This window comes from Myripristis murdjan, chromosome 9 (assembly GCF_902150065.1).
Source record: "Myripristis murdjan chromosome 9, fMyrMur1.1, whole genome shotgun sequence".
In the NCBI taxonomy this organism is placed as follows: Eukaryota; Metazoa; Chordata; class Actinopteri; order Holocentriformes; family Holocentridae; genus Myripristis; species Myripristis murdjan.
The window spans coordinates 14,186,957-14,206,187 of record NC_043988.1 but is presented as its reverse complement, the minus strand read 5'-3'; the positions used below and the strand labels follow the sequence as shown (position 1 = coordinate 14,206,187).

The 19,231-nt window shown below is 41.7% G+C and overlaps 2 protein-coding genes across 5 annotated transcripts; one reads left to right on the top strand and one right to left on the bottom strand.

Moving 5' to 3' along the window:
* Nucleotides 1-15: 15 nt before the first annotated feature.
* On the bottom strand, nucleotides 16-5,036 carry arsk (arylsulfatase family, member K). 3 transcript variants are annotated; one of them, XM_030059152.1, is made up of 8 exons: nucleotides 4,813-5,036; nucleotides 4,465-4,594; nucleotides 4,029-4,188; nucleotides 3,354-3,636; nucleotides 3,076-3,247; nucleotides 2,660-2,884; nucleotides 2,216-2,431; nucleotides 16-767 (listed from the first exon to the last, which is right to left on the bottom strand). In XM_030059152.1, the coding sequence occupies exons 1-8, from the start codon at nucleotides 4,915-4,917 to the stop codon at nucleotides 493-495; spliced, it is 1,566 nt and encodes a 521-aa protein (XP_029915012.1). In that variant the 5' UTR covers nucleotides 4,918-5,036; the 3' UTR covers nucleotides 16-492. The 3 variants fall into 3 exon arrangements, with proteins under 3 accessions (XP_029915012.1, XP_029915013.1, XP_029915014.1); XM_030059153.1 differs by having other exon boundaries at nucleotides 4,465-4,565; XM_030059154.1 differs by having other exon boundaries at nucleotides 4,465-4,562.
* A 2,653-nt stretch (nucleotides 5,037-7,689) lies between these two features.
* arrdc3a (arrestin domain containing 3a) lies at nucleotides 7,690-16,172 on the top strand. Of its 2 annotated transcripts, none has more exons than XM_030059442.1 (8): nucleotides 7,690-8,199; nucleotides 10,353-10,434; nucleotides 10,643-10,790; nucleotides 11,401-11,503; nucleotides 11,739-11,995; nucleotides 12,680-12,836; nucleotides 12,943-13,085; nucleotides 13,253-16,172. In XM_030059442.1, the coding sequence occupies exons 1-8, from the start codon at nucleotides 7,917-7,919 to the stop codon at nucleotides 13,319-13,321; spliced, it is 1,242 nt and encodes a 413-aa protein (XP_029915302.1). In that variant the 5' UTR covers nucleotides 7,690-7,916; the 3' UTR covers nucleotides 13,322-16,172. The 2 variants fall into 2 exon arrangements, with proteins under 2 accessions (XP_029915302.1, XP_029915304.1); XM_030059444.1 differs by having other exon boundaries at nucleotides 8,085-8,199; nucleotides 10,282-10,434.
* The last annotated feature ends 3,059 nt before the right edge of the window (nucleotides 16,173-19,231 follow it).

Genomic DNA, 19,231 nt, shown 5'->3' with positions numbered 1-19,231 from the left:
ACATAAATGTTTAGCTCCCAGAAAACTTTATTTGTGCAATATAACAATGCTGTGCCACAAGTCATGTCCATGTCTACGCACTTTGACATCAGAGCCTTCTTCATTTTTAAGAATAAAACCAACATCATTACATAAAACCCATTAGTTATATTGTCTTACAGCAGGGAGAGATCACTAGGTGAATCAGATCCAGTCTAATTCACATGTGAACCTGCTCTCAAGCACACATACATGCCTGCACACTCTCATTAAGAAACACACACACACACACAGCCAACATAATTTACTGAGTTTTTCTACCAGAGAAAAATCCATAAAATGAATAAAATACTATGTGACAGTGTTGGTAAGGGGGTAATTATTATGGTTTAGTCCCACACTTAGAGCCAATCTGTAAGCCAAAGTGTGAATGTTTAGGAGAAAAATTATATACTGAAGTTGTCCACTGTCAATATAAATACAGTAAAAATAGCCTTTAGTATAATAGAACTATCATGATGAGCCATTTAGCCACTCATCAATAGCTCTCTCATTGGCTGGTGCATCTTTCTGCCAGTCCACATGCCATCTGAGATTAGCAATGACTTGGCTGTAATTGCTCCCCAGACCCTGGCGCCAGGCCAGAAATTGTTGTTTGTTGTAGTGATGGACCGCCTCGGAGACTTTTGGATAGTCTACAATGCTACGCAATAATTTGTCCAGATTAGTCCAGACATCTGGGAATTTGTGCACCACATTTTGAAGTTCTTCCTTGTCCCGTGTTAGGTCTGCAAATGGGAGAGAAAATACAGAGAGGTGAAAGAAAGACAGGATTTTATAACTGCATTCAGCCTACATCAGTGTTGGGGCTTCCCTGTTCTTGAGAAAATTTCAGCCCTTAATATAGTATTTTTATATCTTTGTGGTGAGCTCATACACTATATTACCAAAAGTATTCGCTCACCCATTCAAATGATCAGAATCAGGTGTCCTAATCACTTGGCCTGGCCACAGGTGTATAAAATCAAGCACTCAGGCATGCAGACTGTGAAACAAGACATTTGTGAAAGAATGGGCCGCTCTCAGGAGCTCAGTGAATTCCAGCGTGGAACTGTCATAGGATGCCACCTGTGCAACAAATCCAGTCGTGAAATTTCCTCGCTCCTAAATATTCCACAGTCAACTGTCAGCTCTATTATAACAAAATGGAAGCGTTTGGGAACAACAGCAACTCAGCCACGAAGTGGTAGGCCACGTAAAGTGACGGAGAGGGGTCAGCGGATGCTGAAGCGCATAGTGCAAAGAGGTCGCCGACTTTCTGCACAGTCAATTGCTACAGAGCTACAAACTTCATGTGACCTTCAGATTAGCCCAAGTACAGTACGCAGAGAGCTTCATGGAATGGGTTTCCATGGCCGAGCAGCTGCAGCCAAGCCACACATCACCAAGTGCAATGCAAAGCGTCGGATGCAATGGTGTAAAGCACGCCGCCACTGGCCTCTAGAGCAGTGGAGACGCGTTCTCTGGAGTGATGAATCACGCTTTTCCATCTGGCAATCTGATGGACGAGTCTGGGTTTGGAGGTTGCCAGGAGAACGGTACATTTCAGACTGCATTGTGCCGACTGTGAAATTTGGTGGAGGAGGAATTATGGTGTGGGGTTGTTTTTCAGGAGCTGGGCTTGGCCCCTTAGTTCCAGTGAAAGGAACTTTGAATGCTTCAGGATACCAAAACATTTTGGACAATTCCATGCTCCCAACCTTGTGGGAACAGTTTGGAGCGGGCCCCTTCCTCTTCCAACATGACTGTGCACCAGTGCACAAAGCAAGGTCCATAAAGACATGGATGACAGAGTCTGGTGTGGATGAACTTGACTGGCCTGCACAGAGTCCTGACCTGAACCCGATAGAACACCTTTGGGATGAATTAGAGCGGAGACTGAGAGCCAGGCCTTCTCGACCAACATCAGTGTGTGACCTCACCAATGCGCTTTTGGAAGAATGGTCAAAAATTCCTATAAACACTCTCCTCAACCTTGTGGACAGTCTTCCCAGAAGAGTTGAAGCTGTAATAGCTGCAAAAGGTGGACCGACATCATATTGAACTCTATGGGTTAGGAATGGGATGGCACTTCAGTTCATAGTATGAGTAAAGGCAGGTGAGCGAATACTTTTGGTAATATAGTGTATGTAGTATGAGGTAATAATCCCTGAGGACCCTGAAAATGGGAACTCACCAAAAAGCTGCGGAGGGATACTCAGGCCGTCCGCATAGGCTATGTACTTCCACTGGCCAGTTCTAAGCATGTATGTGGAGGCATTGGCGTTACAGCCATGATATTCACTCAGAACCCAGTCTGGGTGCAGCTTTGGGGGATCAGCACTGGACTTGGATGGCAGAGAAAGAAGCGAGTGGCCACTCACATCACCTGGTGCTGAGATGCCTGCGATGTCTGCAAAATTGACAGGCATACATCAAGAGAAAAAAAGTGCCAGCGAAATTGGTACTCCTTTGGTTTTCAAGGCTGTAAGAGTGTACTCCAAACCTCTCCACTCATATATTATTCATACTGAGTACTTTAAGTGTAGAGCTGATATTCACCAGAATCCACTGATAAACATTTTAAACCTATTTTCTAAACTTGTTTTTTAATTTTCCACAAGCATTTGTCCTTGCTTACCCATTATAGTGGGATAGAGGTCAACCAGGGACACAGGCTGGCTGACCTGCAGCCCAGACATGAAACCAGGGCCTGTGATGAGCAGAGGAACATGGGAACTGCCTTCAAACATAGACATCTTGTAGAACTGCCGGTGCTCCATTGCCAGGTCTCCATGGTCAGCCGTGAAGATCACTACAGTGTTGTTTAGCAGGCCGGTCTCTCTCAGAGCTGAAATTATCTGACCTGGTAAAAGAAAGTAAGAAGCGGACCTTTTACTGTATGTATGTGTACAGAGCTGCTTAATTTGCATTTATTGCAATGATAAATGATCATATTAACACTAGTTAAAGCAACAGTGGCAGGATAAAGCAGTAATATAAACAATTACATCTCACTGCTGATCTAAATCTGGTGAAAAACCATGGTGAACTAACCCAGCATGGCGTCTGTTTCAGCACACATGGCGTAATAGAAGGCCCGAATGCTTGTGACCTCCTCCTCAGTGAAGTTGCCACTGCAGTTCTTGGTGAATGTGGAATAGTAGTCTACAGGGTGCATGGCAGACATGGGCAGCCATTTAGGAACAGAGATGAGGTCAAAAGATACCTATATTAATGAGAGAACTGTGATTGGAGATTACTTTGTACAATACACACTGACATCAAGCAACAGCACAGAGAGTTTTCTCAAGACAGATAAAGAAAAAGCATGCCTTCTTGAGCCAGTACAGCGAGGTACGGAAAGTGGATCCTCCTGCTGTGGGCCCCAGGGAGTCCGTTCTGTAGGGATGAGGCAAATTCAGACCAAGGTAGAGAGCGAAGGGTTGGTGTAGAGACGCAGCTGTGTGGCGGATCCACTGGGAGGCCTTGTCTGTGGTTTTCCAGTCCTGAGTCATGATCCTTACTTTAGACATGTTCCCAACAAGCTGTGTCACTGGCCGTCCCTCTTGACGCAGAAGGAACTGAACATCTCGTGTCCAGGCCTCCACTCGATTACTGTGAGAGGTACGCACACATGCACATGAAGGCCCCACAAAATGCAAACACGGATACAAAGTACATGGACACCTATATATATAAAAAAAAACAGGAACTGGAAAGAGACACACGAGGACAGGCTTCAAAAATAGTAGGAAATGTGAATATGACACATTATTCTGGAAAACAGGTGTGCACAAAACACAGTGTACTACTGGAGATTAGTAATGGCAATTCAGCTACAGCAAAAAAAAATTACTGAAAACTCAACGTTTGCCATTGCTCAATTGATATAACAGAGCATTTTAATAAAGGTATGGTTTTCTCATATGAGGCCAATTTTGGGGATGTATGCTCTACCTCACAGCCTCTCCTGGTTCTCATCCAGATGCCTGGCAAAATCCTCTGACCTGACAGAGTGACTCCCTGACGTGTAGTCCAGTTTGCCCATCCTTTGGATATGATAGCCACTCTGCTCCAACAAGTCCATCCATGTTGTGGCATTGGCATCTAGGCACTTGTAGTTGTTCCATGATTGGGTCAGGTGGACAAACTTGCCACTCCACATTGCTAAGAACAAGGATTTAAACACAATAAAGTCATTACTTCTGTGATGTCCAGGACAGCATACTTCAACTACACACTGTAGCTTAAAATACTGAACTCTATTTTGTGACTTCAGGTACATCTTTTAAATATTTTTGATAACTGCACAAGGTTCTAAGATGTTGAGATGCTTGTTTTCTTTCAAGTGAACAGAAGATTGCACTTGCACCCAGGGGAGGTGATTGTCGGTTCAATACAGAGGGAAAGATCTTCTTTTCAGTGGGAGTTTTGATCTGTTACCTGCTCTTGAAGGGCAGCAGATGGGTGAGTTGGTGTAGGCATTGAGGAAGGTGGTGCCAAGCTCTCTTAGGTAGTTAATGTATGGTAGCTGCACGACCCTGCTGCCAGGATCAAAGGTCAATCGCCCATCCTCCAAAGAAATAACACTGATATTAAAAGCTAAAGCAACTGGGTTACTACATATAAGACAAAATAGCAAAAACAATAAATCATTCCCATATAATAAATGGCATTGCAATATACGTCAATTCCAACTGCTAGCCGAGAAAACAATATAAATATTATAGTTGTAACTGTAATCGTAGTAAACAATAATTCAGTAACTTAAATTAAAAAGTTGGCACTTACAAATGCATCAGACATCACCATAACTATGTTGGGTCTTATACCATTTTGGCAAACACTTCCACCGTGCATGTTAAACATTAAAATCAAAACAAATACGAAAAACATGATAGCGATTCGCCTGCGACAAGTTTGGTGACTTGTTGTTGTAAAACAGAGAAGTTTGTGTCTGTTCGCAGTCCGGAAAACATCCTCCACTTCTCACTTTCTGCTGAAGTGGACGACAGGGATGGATCTAATCTTTCCGGGTTCCGCTTTCAAAATAACAGTTTTTTAGTTTTATTTCTAAATCACAGTAGTTCTATTATTATTATTAAAAATAAAAACAACAAAACGTATAAAACATGAAAATTGAACTTCCTCTTTTCCTATCCCAAGAAATATATACAAATTTGCGCAAAAATAACGCTTAAAAGTAGTGAACGTAATTCACCATAAGGTGCAGACATGCAAGTGTAAGTGTAGCACTCTACTACAATAATAGGATAATACATGACCGACCATATAGGTTTCTTAAATACTTATTTAGAGTTACCGTATATTATTCAAACGCAAAAAAGGCCGATATGACCCTATATATCCACTAAGATGTGCTTAAATGTAACACTATGAATTTTTCACAGGTAAAAAGGAATCAAATCTTCATTATCCACATTAGTCCAGTAATTTTAGGCCAAAATTGGGGTCAATCTATAGACTATATAGTAACCTTGAATTAAAAGGTTACTAGATAACAGTGAATTAAAAGGTTACTATATGTATAGTAAACTTTTAATTCACTGTTTAAATATCTGTTCTGGCATTTATTCCAATTAGCGCATATCAAATCAGATAATATGTGATATGCATGTGTAAACAGAATAATTCAAAGAACTTGTAATTGACTTTTTTTCTTGTCTTTGTGTGTGTAATCAACTTGTGAATTTTTATAGTGATATCTGAAAGTAAAATTTGGAACCCCTTTCACCTGTGAGTTAAAAGGGGCGTTTTTTGGTATTATATGGTCATATATAGGTGATTTTCAAAACTTTCCACCAATGGGATTCCTTGGGACTTTCCCCCCCCTCACTTACGACATACTGAGGATATAAAATCAGCTGAGTTTGCTTCTCTTGCAATTTGTCCTAGGTTTTTTTTTCATAAAATGACTGGACTACATCTCAAAGGGTTGCAGATCTTAACTTTCCTATAACTCCTTCTTATTCTAGCAAATGGGAAGTAAAAGCTAGTTTCGTTTTTCATTTTTAATTAATTTCTCTTGATGTAATGACTCATTGTAGACTCTAGAGGGAAGCATTAGGCTAACCTTTATCAAAGGCTGAGCGGTGCTGTTGAACCAGCACCTAACTCACCATGTCTTATGTCTATCATGTTATTGTAAGCTTAATATCCAATCTCAGCTCTACGACTGGAATAAATGAAATCGCGCAAGTACACCTACGATGGAAGAATGTACACCAGTCGATGGGTAAAGCATACGCAAAATTAAAACAACAACAAAAACAAAACAAAACAAAACAAACAAAAACAAAACTAATCTTTTCGTATTTGGACACAGACCGACGAATGGTGTTTAAGTATGTTTGCCTATTAAAGGATCTTGCGACTTCAGGCTTACCTCAATGATCACTTTACATCCCAGTAATAACATTAGCACCCCATTTCTCCTAGCAATGTTTAAATTCGTACTATATTGAGGATGTACAATAGGAGGCAATATTACTCTGAATTATAAAATAGAAAAGGGTTAAGCAGTTTTCACCCTGATTGTTAAGGCCTATTTATTCACTAATAAAACAGGCGAAAGCAATGAACAGAAACATATTAAAAGGGTGGCTGCTCTGGATGATTCAACAGGTGACGACTGCTTCACCAGCCAAGACATCCACCAGGTGGCGTTTTGAGCCTTAGTGTTGTTTTGCTGTAAACCGTGAGCTCCACACAATGAGAAGCCCCAACCCCCAGTCTTGTTGTCTGTGCAGCATGTTAGATCATTTCTATCCTTAAAAGAAAAGCCCAGAGTGGCGGGCTAGGTTAACATGGCAGGGTTTTCCTTAAGTCTTAGCCAGCCTAACATGCACTCACTTTGCACACAGCCATCAGCGATACTCCCTGCGTTATCCTGCATGCATCATGCAGGATTTGCAGCTCCCTTGTTTTCTGTTGACTGAACTCTCGCAGAATCAGTAGTGAGCCTTAGTATTTGGGTCTGGGACCATATGTTACAGATGAATGTACAGACACTCTTACACCATATGCCTACCTATCTCCTTAAGGCTAATGGCCTATAGTCTATATAAAGGGTGTGGGGTGACCTACTGTCCTATTAACTATCCTATTATCGCTGTCAATCGCAGCCCCAGCTATCTATGCGGACTGCAGACTTATCCGTCGTTTCCTTGTGTACATCGGCACTGCAAACAAAGTCATCCATTGAACCGAGTCATAAAATCTTGTTTGTCTTAAGAACAGCTGAATAGAGTCGCTTCTATTTCAGATGCAAATCGGCTCGTCTCAAATTTGCATTATCTCCATTACATCAAAATCCTGTCACTTAATTTTAAAAAGTTGAAATCTAACTAGAAAGATAACTGATCTCAGCCACTACACATATTCTCTCTTTTTCACTTTTTATCAGTGATCCAAACGACCTATGAATATTCAAAGGTGAACTAAATGACTTCTTAAGAGGAACATTTTCAGCAGTGTATCAGCTGTTTGACCGAACTTGTCATCTGGCTCAGTGCCACACTTCTCCCTCTGCCTTGTTCCAGAGGGCGGAAGGAGGGGGCAGTGAAGTGCTGCGCATGCCCAGTAGGTTGTTTTTCACACAGCCCGTCGCTTAAAGTGAGCTGAGCTACAGGAGTTTCCTTGTCTTTGACCGGAGACCAACACGCAGAGAGGCGGATGATAACAGCATCCATTGCTGTTATTCAGCCTTCACACATCTCAATGAACTGCTCGCAAAGAAACCACTGATCGTGCCTACTGCTTTTTGCAGGGCAGAGATACTGATCAGTGTCTGAATACTGCATTCTTTTTTCTTATGAGATTATTTTTCATAGACTTTTTTTTAATTTCTAGGTCTGTGTAGCCTATTTCTTTCCATGATGGTGCTAGGAAAGGTAAAGAGCTTCACAGTAAGCTATGACTGTCTCAATGACAGCAATGTCCCCGTTTTCTCAAGCGGGGACTCCGTCTCAGGGAGGGTGATCATCGAAGTCACAGGAGAAATCCGTGTGAAATCTCTCAAAATCCACGCAAAAGGATTTGCAAAAGTTCGTTGGACTGAATCGAGAAATGCTGGATCCAACACTGCCTACACGCAAAACTACACAGAGGAAGTGGAATATCTAAATCACAGAGACATCTTAATTGGGCATGAGAGAGGTAAGAATGATTTACTTTTATTTTGGAGTAAGTGAAATTGAAACACTGTGGCTGTGGGTCAGGTTGATTGGAGGATGCTGTTGTCCTGACAGCCTGTAGCTGGGAAAAGAAATAACAGACAAAAAACACAGTTGGGCAACTTTAACATCAGCTTCCTATTACTATTATTTATGGTGATGGCTAAATGTGGTTTGTGGCATTGGTCATTTGAAGGTCCATCCTCACTTGTTTGTGTCAAGGCAGCTGAATGAATGACAGCCATGGCGTAGGCATAATCACTTCATGTATTTTCGTGGAAAACATAAATTGCAGTGATTTTCGAACCTCTGTGCGCTGAATTGGCAGTTTGTGGTTACGTGGTTGAAGATTGGTGTGAAATTTTCATTGTACAACCGCAGCACATAGGGTGTTTCTTTGTAGCTTTTCTTAAGTTTCCACCCATTGTTCAAAGCGGTTCAATCCTGTTCAGAAAACTGGACCGCGGGAGGGCGGAGCAAGGGGGGAAAGCACCGCCCTCCCTGCGCTCTCATTGGCTGAGGTGCTCATGTGTAGGTAATGACGTCATGCTCTTATGCAGAGTGACAGAACGCGCTGCAACTTTTTTTAATTATGGAAAAAAATAACGCATAACAGGAGTATACGTATGTTGCATAAAAGAAGTGACTTGCATGTTATAGTTAAAAAAACACTTGAAACATAGGTATATTCATCAGCTGTTTGGAGAAATGCGACAGTAGAGCTGCAGTGCTTGTTTTCTACTGTGCTTTCAATTGAACTAGGGTGCTGCAGCAAGTTCTGCGTTGGAAAACGAACCATTTTGTGATAATGTGCATTCCTAGAAAATGCATAGAAATGTCAGCGATTAGTCTGTCAGTGCTGGTTCACGCCACGTAGGTCTGCTTCAGCATCAGGAAATGCACAAGTTGCATGCGTATCTGTGTGTGTCCATACAGGAGGGATTTGCTCAGGCTGTAAACTCATTTCATGTGTATTAATGAATGGGCAAATGGTCTGTGGTCGCTGCTGTACACGACTGAAGTGTCTCAGCTGAGTTGGGTAGCTACAGTTACCTGTCACTCCATCCGCAAAACTTTTGAAATGTTGCAAAATGTGAAGTAATGCGCTACAGTCCGCATAAAGGCAGCGGCTTCCCACCTCTCGGCTAAGTATGTTGCATTAGGAAGAAAAACATCCACAACTACAAATGCAAACGTTATTATTATTAGTATGATTTTTTTTTTTATTACTCGACCATTTCTGGTTTCATCTCTATCGAGGAAAATTACTTGTCTGCTAGAAGGGTTAAATCGCTAAAAATGTGAAATTGAGTCGAAAATGGCGAAATGTATCGTTTGTGTGGTACATTATAAAGTGATGCAGAGCGAAATAGTGTGCTAGAGCGAGCTGCTGGTTACTGAGGTGGCGCACAGTGAATACGTAATGAGCAGAGACCGGCCCCGGGAAGCTGCTCGCACCGGTTTAGGCCGGTCTCCTCCTGCTGGAGTCTGCTGTTTGACTGACAGCTCTGCACTTGTTTACCACAAGGCTGCGAAGGGGAGGGAGTGCTGAGCTGGCAGAAGCAGACCGGCCCAGGCTCTCTAAACGCACCCTCCGTGTTATGATATTATAATTTAAACCTACATTAATTCTTACCGTGAAAAATTTAATGTTCATTTTCACGATGCGCAAGTGCCCTCTGAACATAAAACGGGGAAAGTAAGAATAAAGCACCGTCCCATGTAGGAATGAGACATTAATCTACAGATTATCTTTGGCCTATTCACAATCCTGGTTTACCATAGCCTTGTTTGTGGATTTATACCTTTCATTGTTATTCTCCTTATTGCAAAATAGTTGCCCCTGTCTGGAGTAGAATTATTTGTTCTTTCATTTGAGGGCAAAAAAAAAAAAAAAAAAAAAGTTTTTGTTTGCAAGACACTTGTGCAATGGGTTTTAATCTTAGGATCACTGGTCTGATGTATATTTTCAGGAGGCTACAATTATTTGCACATACAAATATGATTGTAAAAAATTTATTCTCTCTTGTCTCCCCCGCCCTGTGTTTTTTGGTATGACTTACAGATGCCTTCGTAGAGCATTTTACCCAGGTATGGTATACATGTGTTTGGAATATTGTCCTCCTTCTCTTTCAGACGATGACAACTCGGAGGAAGGACTCACCACTATCCATTCAGGAAGACATGAGTATGCATTCAGCCTCGAGCTTCCACAGACGTGAGTACCTGAGCACAGCCCGCAAGTGATGAAGGCAGGGATGAAATAACAGTATTAGTCTTTGATCCATTGAACATAGCCTGCATGTGCAAGGGTTATAGATATTTGTAATATTTGTAATATTTATTATTTTTTTTCCCCCTTTGTGATGACCGTGAACAATTTAAAATTCCCTTTCTCTTTCCATTTTGCCTCTTCCTTCCTGCAGACCTTTGGCTACCTCTTTTGAAGGGAAGCATGGCAGTGTGCGTTACTGGGTAAAGGCAGAACTCCACAGGCCATGGCTCCTACCCATGAAGACCAAGAAGGAATTCACAGTCTTCGAGCACATTGACATCAACACTCCATTACTGCTGGTGAGCTCTTTTTTTTTTTTTTTTTCAACATTCACAGTTTTCCACTTTTCAATATTTGTCTTTGTAATGGCTCAGGCATTTACCAGGCTAGTGTATATAATGCAAGGCTGTAGTGTGACTCATTCTAGCAATCAGTTTCTTAATCATGGGTCAACCTTGGAAAGAAGTGGTCGGTTTAATGGCTTACTGCTTGTTTCAATATGTATTACATCTGGGTACAGTTTCTTGAAAGCGACTCTAAATATGTTGTGAATTTTGTAATACCCTTGAAACTTTTCACAGAATTTGCAACAATGCAAATTACTATTGAGCTGTAACCATAGTGACTGACAATGTGAAGATTTTCGATGAGATAATATGATATTGCGTGACAGCTACGTTGTTTTCACATTGACTCAAAACGATGTCTTTATCCTCAGGGTGTTTATATGGAAAAAAAGAAGTTAGTACATGGGAGTTTTGACTAATGGGCCTCTGTGCGTCAGTTGCATAGTTAGTCTGAACATTTCATCAACCCCATGGCTTTTTACTGATGTCTGGTGGAAGAGTGGGGGTGGCTAGGTAAATTCTTAAGATGCACGCTAATGTGTTTATTTTTTTCCCCCTTCAGTCACCACAGGCAGGCACAAAAGACAAGACGCTTTGCTGTTGGTTCTGCACCTCAGGTCCTATTTCCCTAAGTGCCAAAATTGAAAGGAAGGGATATACCCCAGGTGAGAATAAAATCTGTTTAATAATATGTCACTGATCAGTAATGAAATCTCTGTAACACCAATCATCAATTAGCCAGTTAAGTAAATGGAGTTATCACACTCTGCAGATTAGTGCATTGATTACTAATTAGGCACTCAGATTACTAAGTGAATGCAGCTTAATGTCCACAGATAAGTCTAAATGGCAGTACAGTGAATTCAAATAACCCCTCCACTTCCCATTCCACCCGTGTAGGAGAGTCAATCCAGATCTTTGCCGAGATCGAAAACTGCTCCTCCCGCATGGTGGTGCCAAAGGCAGCCATCTACCAGACCCAGACCTTCTATGCCAAAGGGAAGATGAAGGAGGTCAAGCAGCTGGTGGCCAACCTGCGGGGAGAGTCCCTGTCCTCGGGTAAGACGGAGACCTGGAGCGGCAAGATGCTGAAGATCCCACCCGTCTCCCCCTCCATCCTGGACTGCAGCATCATCCGAGTGGAGTATTCTCTCATGGTGAGTGGAGTGACACAGCATTTTGGCACATTTCTCTCTTCTAAGTATTGTATCTTTCTCTGTGACTGAGCACTAGGCCTAGCTTTACACTTTAATGAAAGACTTTTCTGTTTGCTTGTTTCCTCACACCCATAGCATTCTGATTACACATTATCATTGTGGAAACCATATTCTCAGTAAGCTCATATCTCTCCCGGTAAAGGGCCTGGCTGACTCAGCCAACCTTGCCAAATCTGTGCCTGGGATTGTACCAGGTGTTATCTCCATACACCGCTAAGAGCATTAGCCCAGAATATCTGCGGCAACACCTACCTCAAAGGTGCTAATGACCTCTTTACCCTGTGAACTGGTCATTTCAGACAGAGAGCCACCAGACTAGGGCTCTGCTTTGCGTAAGCACCCGACCTCATGTGACTGACCCACATTTTGTAGAACTACCGTACAACCCATATAGCTCCACACTGAATCCATATACTGTAGTGAGAGATTTCAAGATCTTTAACCCACTTGTGACGGGAGGGTGTTAGTTTCAAAGGGCTGAGGATGGTGAATGTATGTAATTCCATGCTAAATGCTTAACTTCAATGCCATGTATCAAACCCACCACACCATGTTGTCACCTTGTAATTTTTCAAGGCCAAAGAATTACTCTTAACCTTCTGTGGTTTCCTCATGTCTGCTCAGGTGTATGTTGACATCCCTGGGGCAATAAACCTGTCCCTTAACCTGCCACTGGTCATCGGAACCATCCCGCTCCACCCCTTCGGCTCACGCACCTCCAGCGTCAGCAGCCAGTGCAGCATGAGCTGGCTGGGCATGGCTCTGCCTGAGCGGCCTGAAGGTAGGTTAACAAGCACGTGCACTCTCATGGATCTCACAGACATGATGCGATTCATATTAAGAGTACTTCTCGAGATGGCTAACCAGTGGCTGGCTTTCCTCCTCAGCTCCTCCAAGCTATGCAGAAATTGTGACTGAAGAGCAGAGGCAGAGCAGCCTGGACATCCCACCAGCCCGGGAAGAGCTCGATGGGCCTCTCTTCGCTTACATCCATGAGTTCCGCTTTCAGCCCCCTCCTCTGTACTCTGAGGTACACACCAAATAAATACACTGTAGCTCCCATTGTGCTGTTGTTTGGGGGTGGCATTTATCAAATAGCAGGCTATCGCAAAGTCTTTACTTTGCTATTACATCAGGAAAAAAAATGGCAGTGTGTCTCAGTTTTGTAAAGCCTCCTCTCTCCTCTCTCCCCTCCAGATCGATCCCAACCCAGATCATGCCAGCCGCACAGAGGAGCGCAGGCTTGACACCTGTCCATCACGCTGAGCGTAATCCTGACATTCCCCCAACCAAACTCGGGGAACTTCAAAGAAACCTGCCCGCAAGGCTCAGCTTTGTTTAGTTTTCTCCGGCAACAGCGCTACTCTACGCTGTCGACGTCGAGAGAAACCAAACAAACAAAGTAACTAACCAACCCACAAACAAAAGACTTGGACAAATGACCACGATGAGTTGGGTTGGACAAAAATTCCTCCTATTTCCCCTCAGTGAGAGAAACGGGACGTCACTAGATTGGGGTATCGCTTCCCTCCTGTGTCAGCCTGCCGGGGCGGGCGGGAGGGGGGGGGGAGTACACATTTGCAGATGAACACACATTCAATCTGTAAGAAAAGCCCCAGTAGTGAAGACGGCCCTGGTGATGGTATTGACGATGACAATGAAGAGTCACCAGGGCCCGGTCTGCCAAGCTCTTCTTTAACCCTTGATTCTTCTGTACCCATGGCACATAAGGACATGGCTCTTCACACAAAGAGCAGGACTAATCATGTCCAGACTTGAGCAGAATCAAGCAAAGAAAATGGGGACGAAGAAGAGAAAAAAAACGACAACAACCACAACGTTATAACCACCATAGTCTGTATGAATGAAAGTGGTCAGCAGCAGTCAACAACGGAGCCTCCTCCTGCCTCATTTGGGATTTTGTTTTGCACATTTTATTCTTTACTTGAGTTGTATGGCTCCATTTGATGAGAATTGAAAAAAAAAATATCACTAATAGTTTGGTTTCAGCCTTGTAATGCGCTGGACTAAGAATATGAGACTGCAGGCTTAACTCCTTATTAGACTCTTTTATTCGCACAACTTTGAGCAACACAGAGAACAGGATTTGATTTGGAAAAAAAAACAGACTGAAAAGGACAAGAACAATGCACTGAATTTGTTTAAGCTGTTTTTTTTTCTCCTTATGACATTTCCTCAATGACTTTTAATAACTAGACTGGACTTTTACAACTGCAGCACACTATTTCCACCTGGAAGCTCTTTAATATGTTGCCTCCCCAGCTCGGATCCAAGTGTGGCTTCCCTCTTGCGTTTAGTTCTGCTATTCTGTGTCTGTTTTTTGTATTTAGCTCTAAACATAGAATGCCTTCCAGCCAATCTTGTTTTTTTTTTTTTTTTGTTTTTTTTTTCTGGTTTGTGTTGATGTTGCTCTGGATTTGGAGTAGGACGGTTGCAGACCTGCATTTGCCACTCAAAATTTTAGCTGAAGAGACAAAAGTCAGTATGTGTGAGTCACAGAAAGGGTGGTATATATTTTTTTTGAGGGACTTCCCTCATTCTGATGGCCCGCAGCCACCCTACTCCTAATCTCAGGGCATCTCAGGCTTACATAACTGCCTAAAAAAAAAAGCACTGTCTCAGGTGGTCTTCTCACTTGCCAAACGGTTGGAAAAAAGAGAAAAAAATGTTAGTTTTCTTTTGAATTGCACTGTTTAAAGTAATGATTTTTTTTTTTTTTTTTTTACAAACTACCAAAACAAGAGAGCAAGGCATCCGCAGAGAAGCAAGGCAGCTTTCTGAGACGAATCACATTCCCTTTTTGTCCTGCTGCACTTGCCCAATTCATCCAACCAACAGTTAGATTTACCAGACCAGTGAAGCCAGAATGCTAGAAAAAAAAAATACATAAACGAAGAGAAGAAATGGTATGACTGTGCTTCTGCAGTATAGCAGAGCAAACCCAGCACAAAGCGTGTCAGCTGGGGATGTTGCTAAACTTCTGTTCAGACTGGCCAGAACAAGTAGTGTTAGGTTGACATGAGTAATACATTGGTTTTCTAACTCATTCAACACAATAGGCCAGCTGGAACAGAGGTTTAGCATAGTCAGGCAAAAAGATGAGTAGCACTTTTTTTTGATAAGAAAATAAGAAAAAAAAAACATTCAACGGTGAAGGTCTGGGAGAATACTTTTGGTCGTAACCATGTTATTACTATAGAGAATTTCAGTCAAGCAGTGTTGTGTAGGACATGAATGCATTATTTAATCTTTTTAAGATTAGTGACTTTTTTTTTTTTTTTGAAAGTTTACATTTTAAACGTAGCTAACACAAGTTTGTATGTGTGTTTTGTGTGTGTGCGTGTGAGAGTGTGTGTGTGTGCACGCTCTTATAAAGATCCAGCCGGCAACTAAATATACAGCTTCTGACAGTAATCGATGAACTGCAGATTATTAAAGTGATCTTATCTTAGTGGCCTTGACACAGAAAAGACCTGATCATGATTCTTCATTTTTCAGTGTCTGCATTAATTACAACCTTACTCTTGTTCTCCTCTATTTTGTTTGTAAATGTCTGTCTGCTTGAGACCTTTCCATGTTTATTCAAAGGGACAAAAAGGGAAAAGGAAAAAAGTGTTTTAAAGAAATGATGATCCCTGGACAGGCCTCTTTGATTTTTATTTTCCCTGAAGCTGATGAGGGTTGTTGTTTTTTTTGTTTTTTTTTTTCCGTATAATTTGGGGGCATTTCTGTAGTATTCTTCCTAGTCAAACAACAAGTGACATTGTTGAGTTGGTCTCGCTGGCCTCTCTGATCACACTCAGGCCTGAGGGATAGCAGCTGTTGATCAGCACCCTTCCCCCACTGAGAACCACTTAATTAGCAAGAGGTAGTAGGCAAACCGCTCAGTCTAACCTTTGTTTGTGTTCGTAATTCTTTGTTTGGATTTTATCTTAGGGAATTTGCATCAAGCTAAACTTTAATGAATAAGCTTACAAATTTGTTTCAGGTTGGTCAATTCCATAGTCCATTTGCTTGGGCCTCAGTAGTCCAGTGTCAAAGCTAAGCTAAACTCCTGACTCGGTGAGGGCAGGAACTGAAATGTTCAGAAAAAAAAGATGAAATGGGAGAGGGGATCTGAAACGTTATAGAAACAAAGTGCAATATCACTCATTGAATTTTTGTCACTCTCCATTTGTATGTCCTGTTTATTTTTCCTTTTTTCTGTCTTTAGTTTTGTTGATCATGACGATGTATAGATATTCTATGAATATATGTTCTGAATGATTTAACCTTTTGTCTAGTTCCTCCTTTTAATTTGAATAAACTTTTGTTCAAAATTAAAACGGGCTTTGGTGTAAGTTGCTTTGTGCAGAGGATCAACATACATTTACAAGTGCACTTATTGTGCTGTCATATATAAACACCTGGGGTTGTGCAAGAACTGTAAAAGGAAAGGCTTTTTTTAGCCAAAAAAACAACCACAAGTTGAAAATTAAGTTTCATCTAATTAATTATTACCCATTCCTCTAACCTCACTCAAATCTGTTTTATTTGGCTCACGGAAGCCTTAGTTTAAAGACAAACAAGGCTGGAACCCTGTCTTCTAAAAAATGGTGCTACAGTGCCCCTAGAGGCTGTATTAAAATCTGCACTTAGCTTTGCTGCAGTCAGTTGCATGATAATAGGCCCCGTAGGGCTTGCATTGAATGATACCGAAGAGTCCTACTTTTATCCTAAATGGTTACAGATAGCCAATTCAGTAACCAATGCACAGATTACATTTAAGGTTTGTCACACTAATATAATGTGAGTCCCTTATCGCTTTCAGAGAATGAATTCTTCCAGAGAAGAATTCATTATTTGTCAAGTCTGCTTTCTCCTTAAAATTCAAACATGTGGCACTGGAGAATCAAGGTTCATCCCTGTTTTTATTCTGCTCTCACATGTTCACAATGAGTCTTTTCTGTCCAAAGGTTCCCAGTTCAGCTCAGCTCAACGGTACACGCCAACGTAGCCCTGTATGTTTATTTAACAAAGTTGTCTGTACAGACATATGTTGTCTATTTCTGGATATAGCACAGGGTTATTCTCATCTGGCTGTCTGTGTGGGGTCAAGGGTCATTGCTAGGCTGAGGCTATCATACTGGGCAGACTCCAAATGATATCTAAGGTGCTGGACATGCAGACGCCAAAGACAAGAGTTGAATTTACCCAACAGGCTTCACCCCTCAGGGAGTCTGCAGGGGTCATTCCCTTGGTAAAGGTCAAGGGTTAACTCTGGGGATTGCTCAGGTCAGAGATGGAACGTCAAAACCCAGAGAGAAAACGCTATGCTTCTGTCTTTGCTTAAACACCCTTTATGCAAAGCAGAGCACTCCTCTTTTGGCTGCAAGTGAATTAGAATACTAAATATTTCAACAAGGATCTTACTTTTTATTATAAGCCTGTTTGGTATTATTAATAGCAGAATTAGTTTCTTGGCAGGATTTGGACACTTATTCAAATTAAAAATGTCATAACCTTACTGAAAAACAACTTTGTTTTGTACTTGTAGAATGAGTTTGGCACTGCTTACCTGCCAGTAACCCACTGAAAACTAATGAAACTTACACACTGTAGATAAAACTGACACTACATATGATTCACTGTTTCATTCTTGGAAAATGGAAACAATTATTTTGCACCTGTTGTTACGTGCAGATGTGCTCATGCAGAATATCTTCCATCTTCCAGGAGACCTTTGCTATTATGAGGCAGAGACTGTGTCTTTTCCCATCACTGATTATAACTTAGACTTAGCAGAGCAAAGTTCATTTGTGTATCAATGTGTAAACATCAACAGGTATAAAAAAAAAAATGTGTTTGTGCAGGGTTTGTTCATTTTTGGACAGATAAGTAAGCAAGCAGGCCTCTCTAGGAACTGCCACTGAAATGTGACACGGGTGGATGGTTACATGGCAATCTGGCCACAGCCACAGGTTGACATACAGCAAAACACATGATTTATTGATCCCTGCTGAATCATGCATGCACAAGAGGGGACATGCAGGCCTGTTGCACACCTATTGTGGAGGAGGAGGATTGGTTAAGAGACTTATTTGCGGTTTCAGCTTCACGCAGTGTCTCTAACCATGTTTTCGTAGCTCAGCCTTTAATCTCCAATACATAATGGTCATGCACCAAAGGATAGCTGTTGTTGACGTTGGGTTTTTTCCCCATCATCCATTATGAGTGTTCCTTGCACAATGACTTTCAAGCCTTATTTGCACAAATTTGTCATGCCTCTAGTTTGCCTCAATTTTATTTTTTGGTACAAGATTTTGATGCATACCGCCAATCCATTAGAGAAAACTTTTGAATGTTTTTTTTCAGATGTAAATATTTGACTTGCAAATATGACTTTTGACTTTGACTTGACTTTTCATTGTTAAAATCAGGCTGCTCTCGGTCTGTTGAGTTTGTATACACAAGACCTATTTATAATGTTCACCACTCAGTGACGCAGCCAATCAATCAATTCCACTCGCTGCAAATTGATTTTTCTATTACGTCAGCCCTATTTTATAATAATTGATTTGTTGGAAAATATGAGCATGGAAGCGTAGAGGAGCTCAGGAAATCAAATAATTCAAAATTGAATAAACATAATTTGCATGTCTCATAGGTCAACTGGAATTGAATGTACAGAATGATTTCTGCCCTTGGACAATTGAACCTGGCACTTTTTGACAGTGAAGCTTCTGTGTCACATAAAACTGTCTTTGTCTTCTTATCTTTCGCTGAGTGTAATGTTTTTATGGGACGAAAAAATATCTTCCGCATACCCAAACAGCACATGTTAAATAAATCCACTTGTTAATACTGTTACTGTTAGTACTGTCTCTAATATCATTACAGTGAGTCAACATTATTTGAAATTTTGACAAGTTCTCTCTGTGGCTGACATCTGTGATGACTCAGCATCCCATGCAGTTTTGACCAAGCACTTCAGTTTCCCTTTGTCCCGTATCGTCCTCCCCTCAGCTCCCCTGGTCTCTTTGACATTTGTGGGCCTCAGTCTTTGTGGGTGTATGACCCCTGGGGACTGAATAAAGGAGGAGGGGATTATTGGGGGGGTGCACAGGTCAGGGCAGCGTGCATGCATGTGTGCGTGTGTGTGGGGTGAGAGTGTTG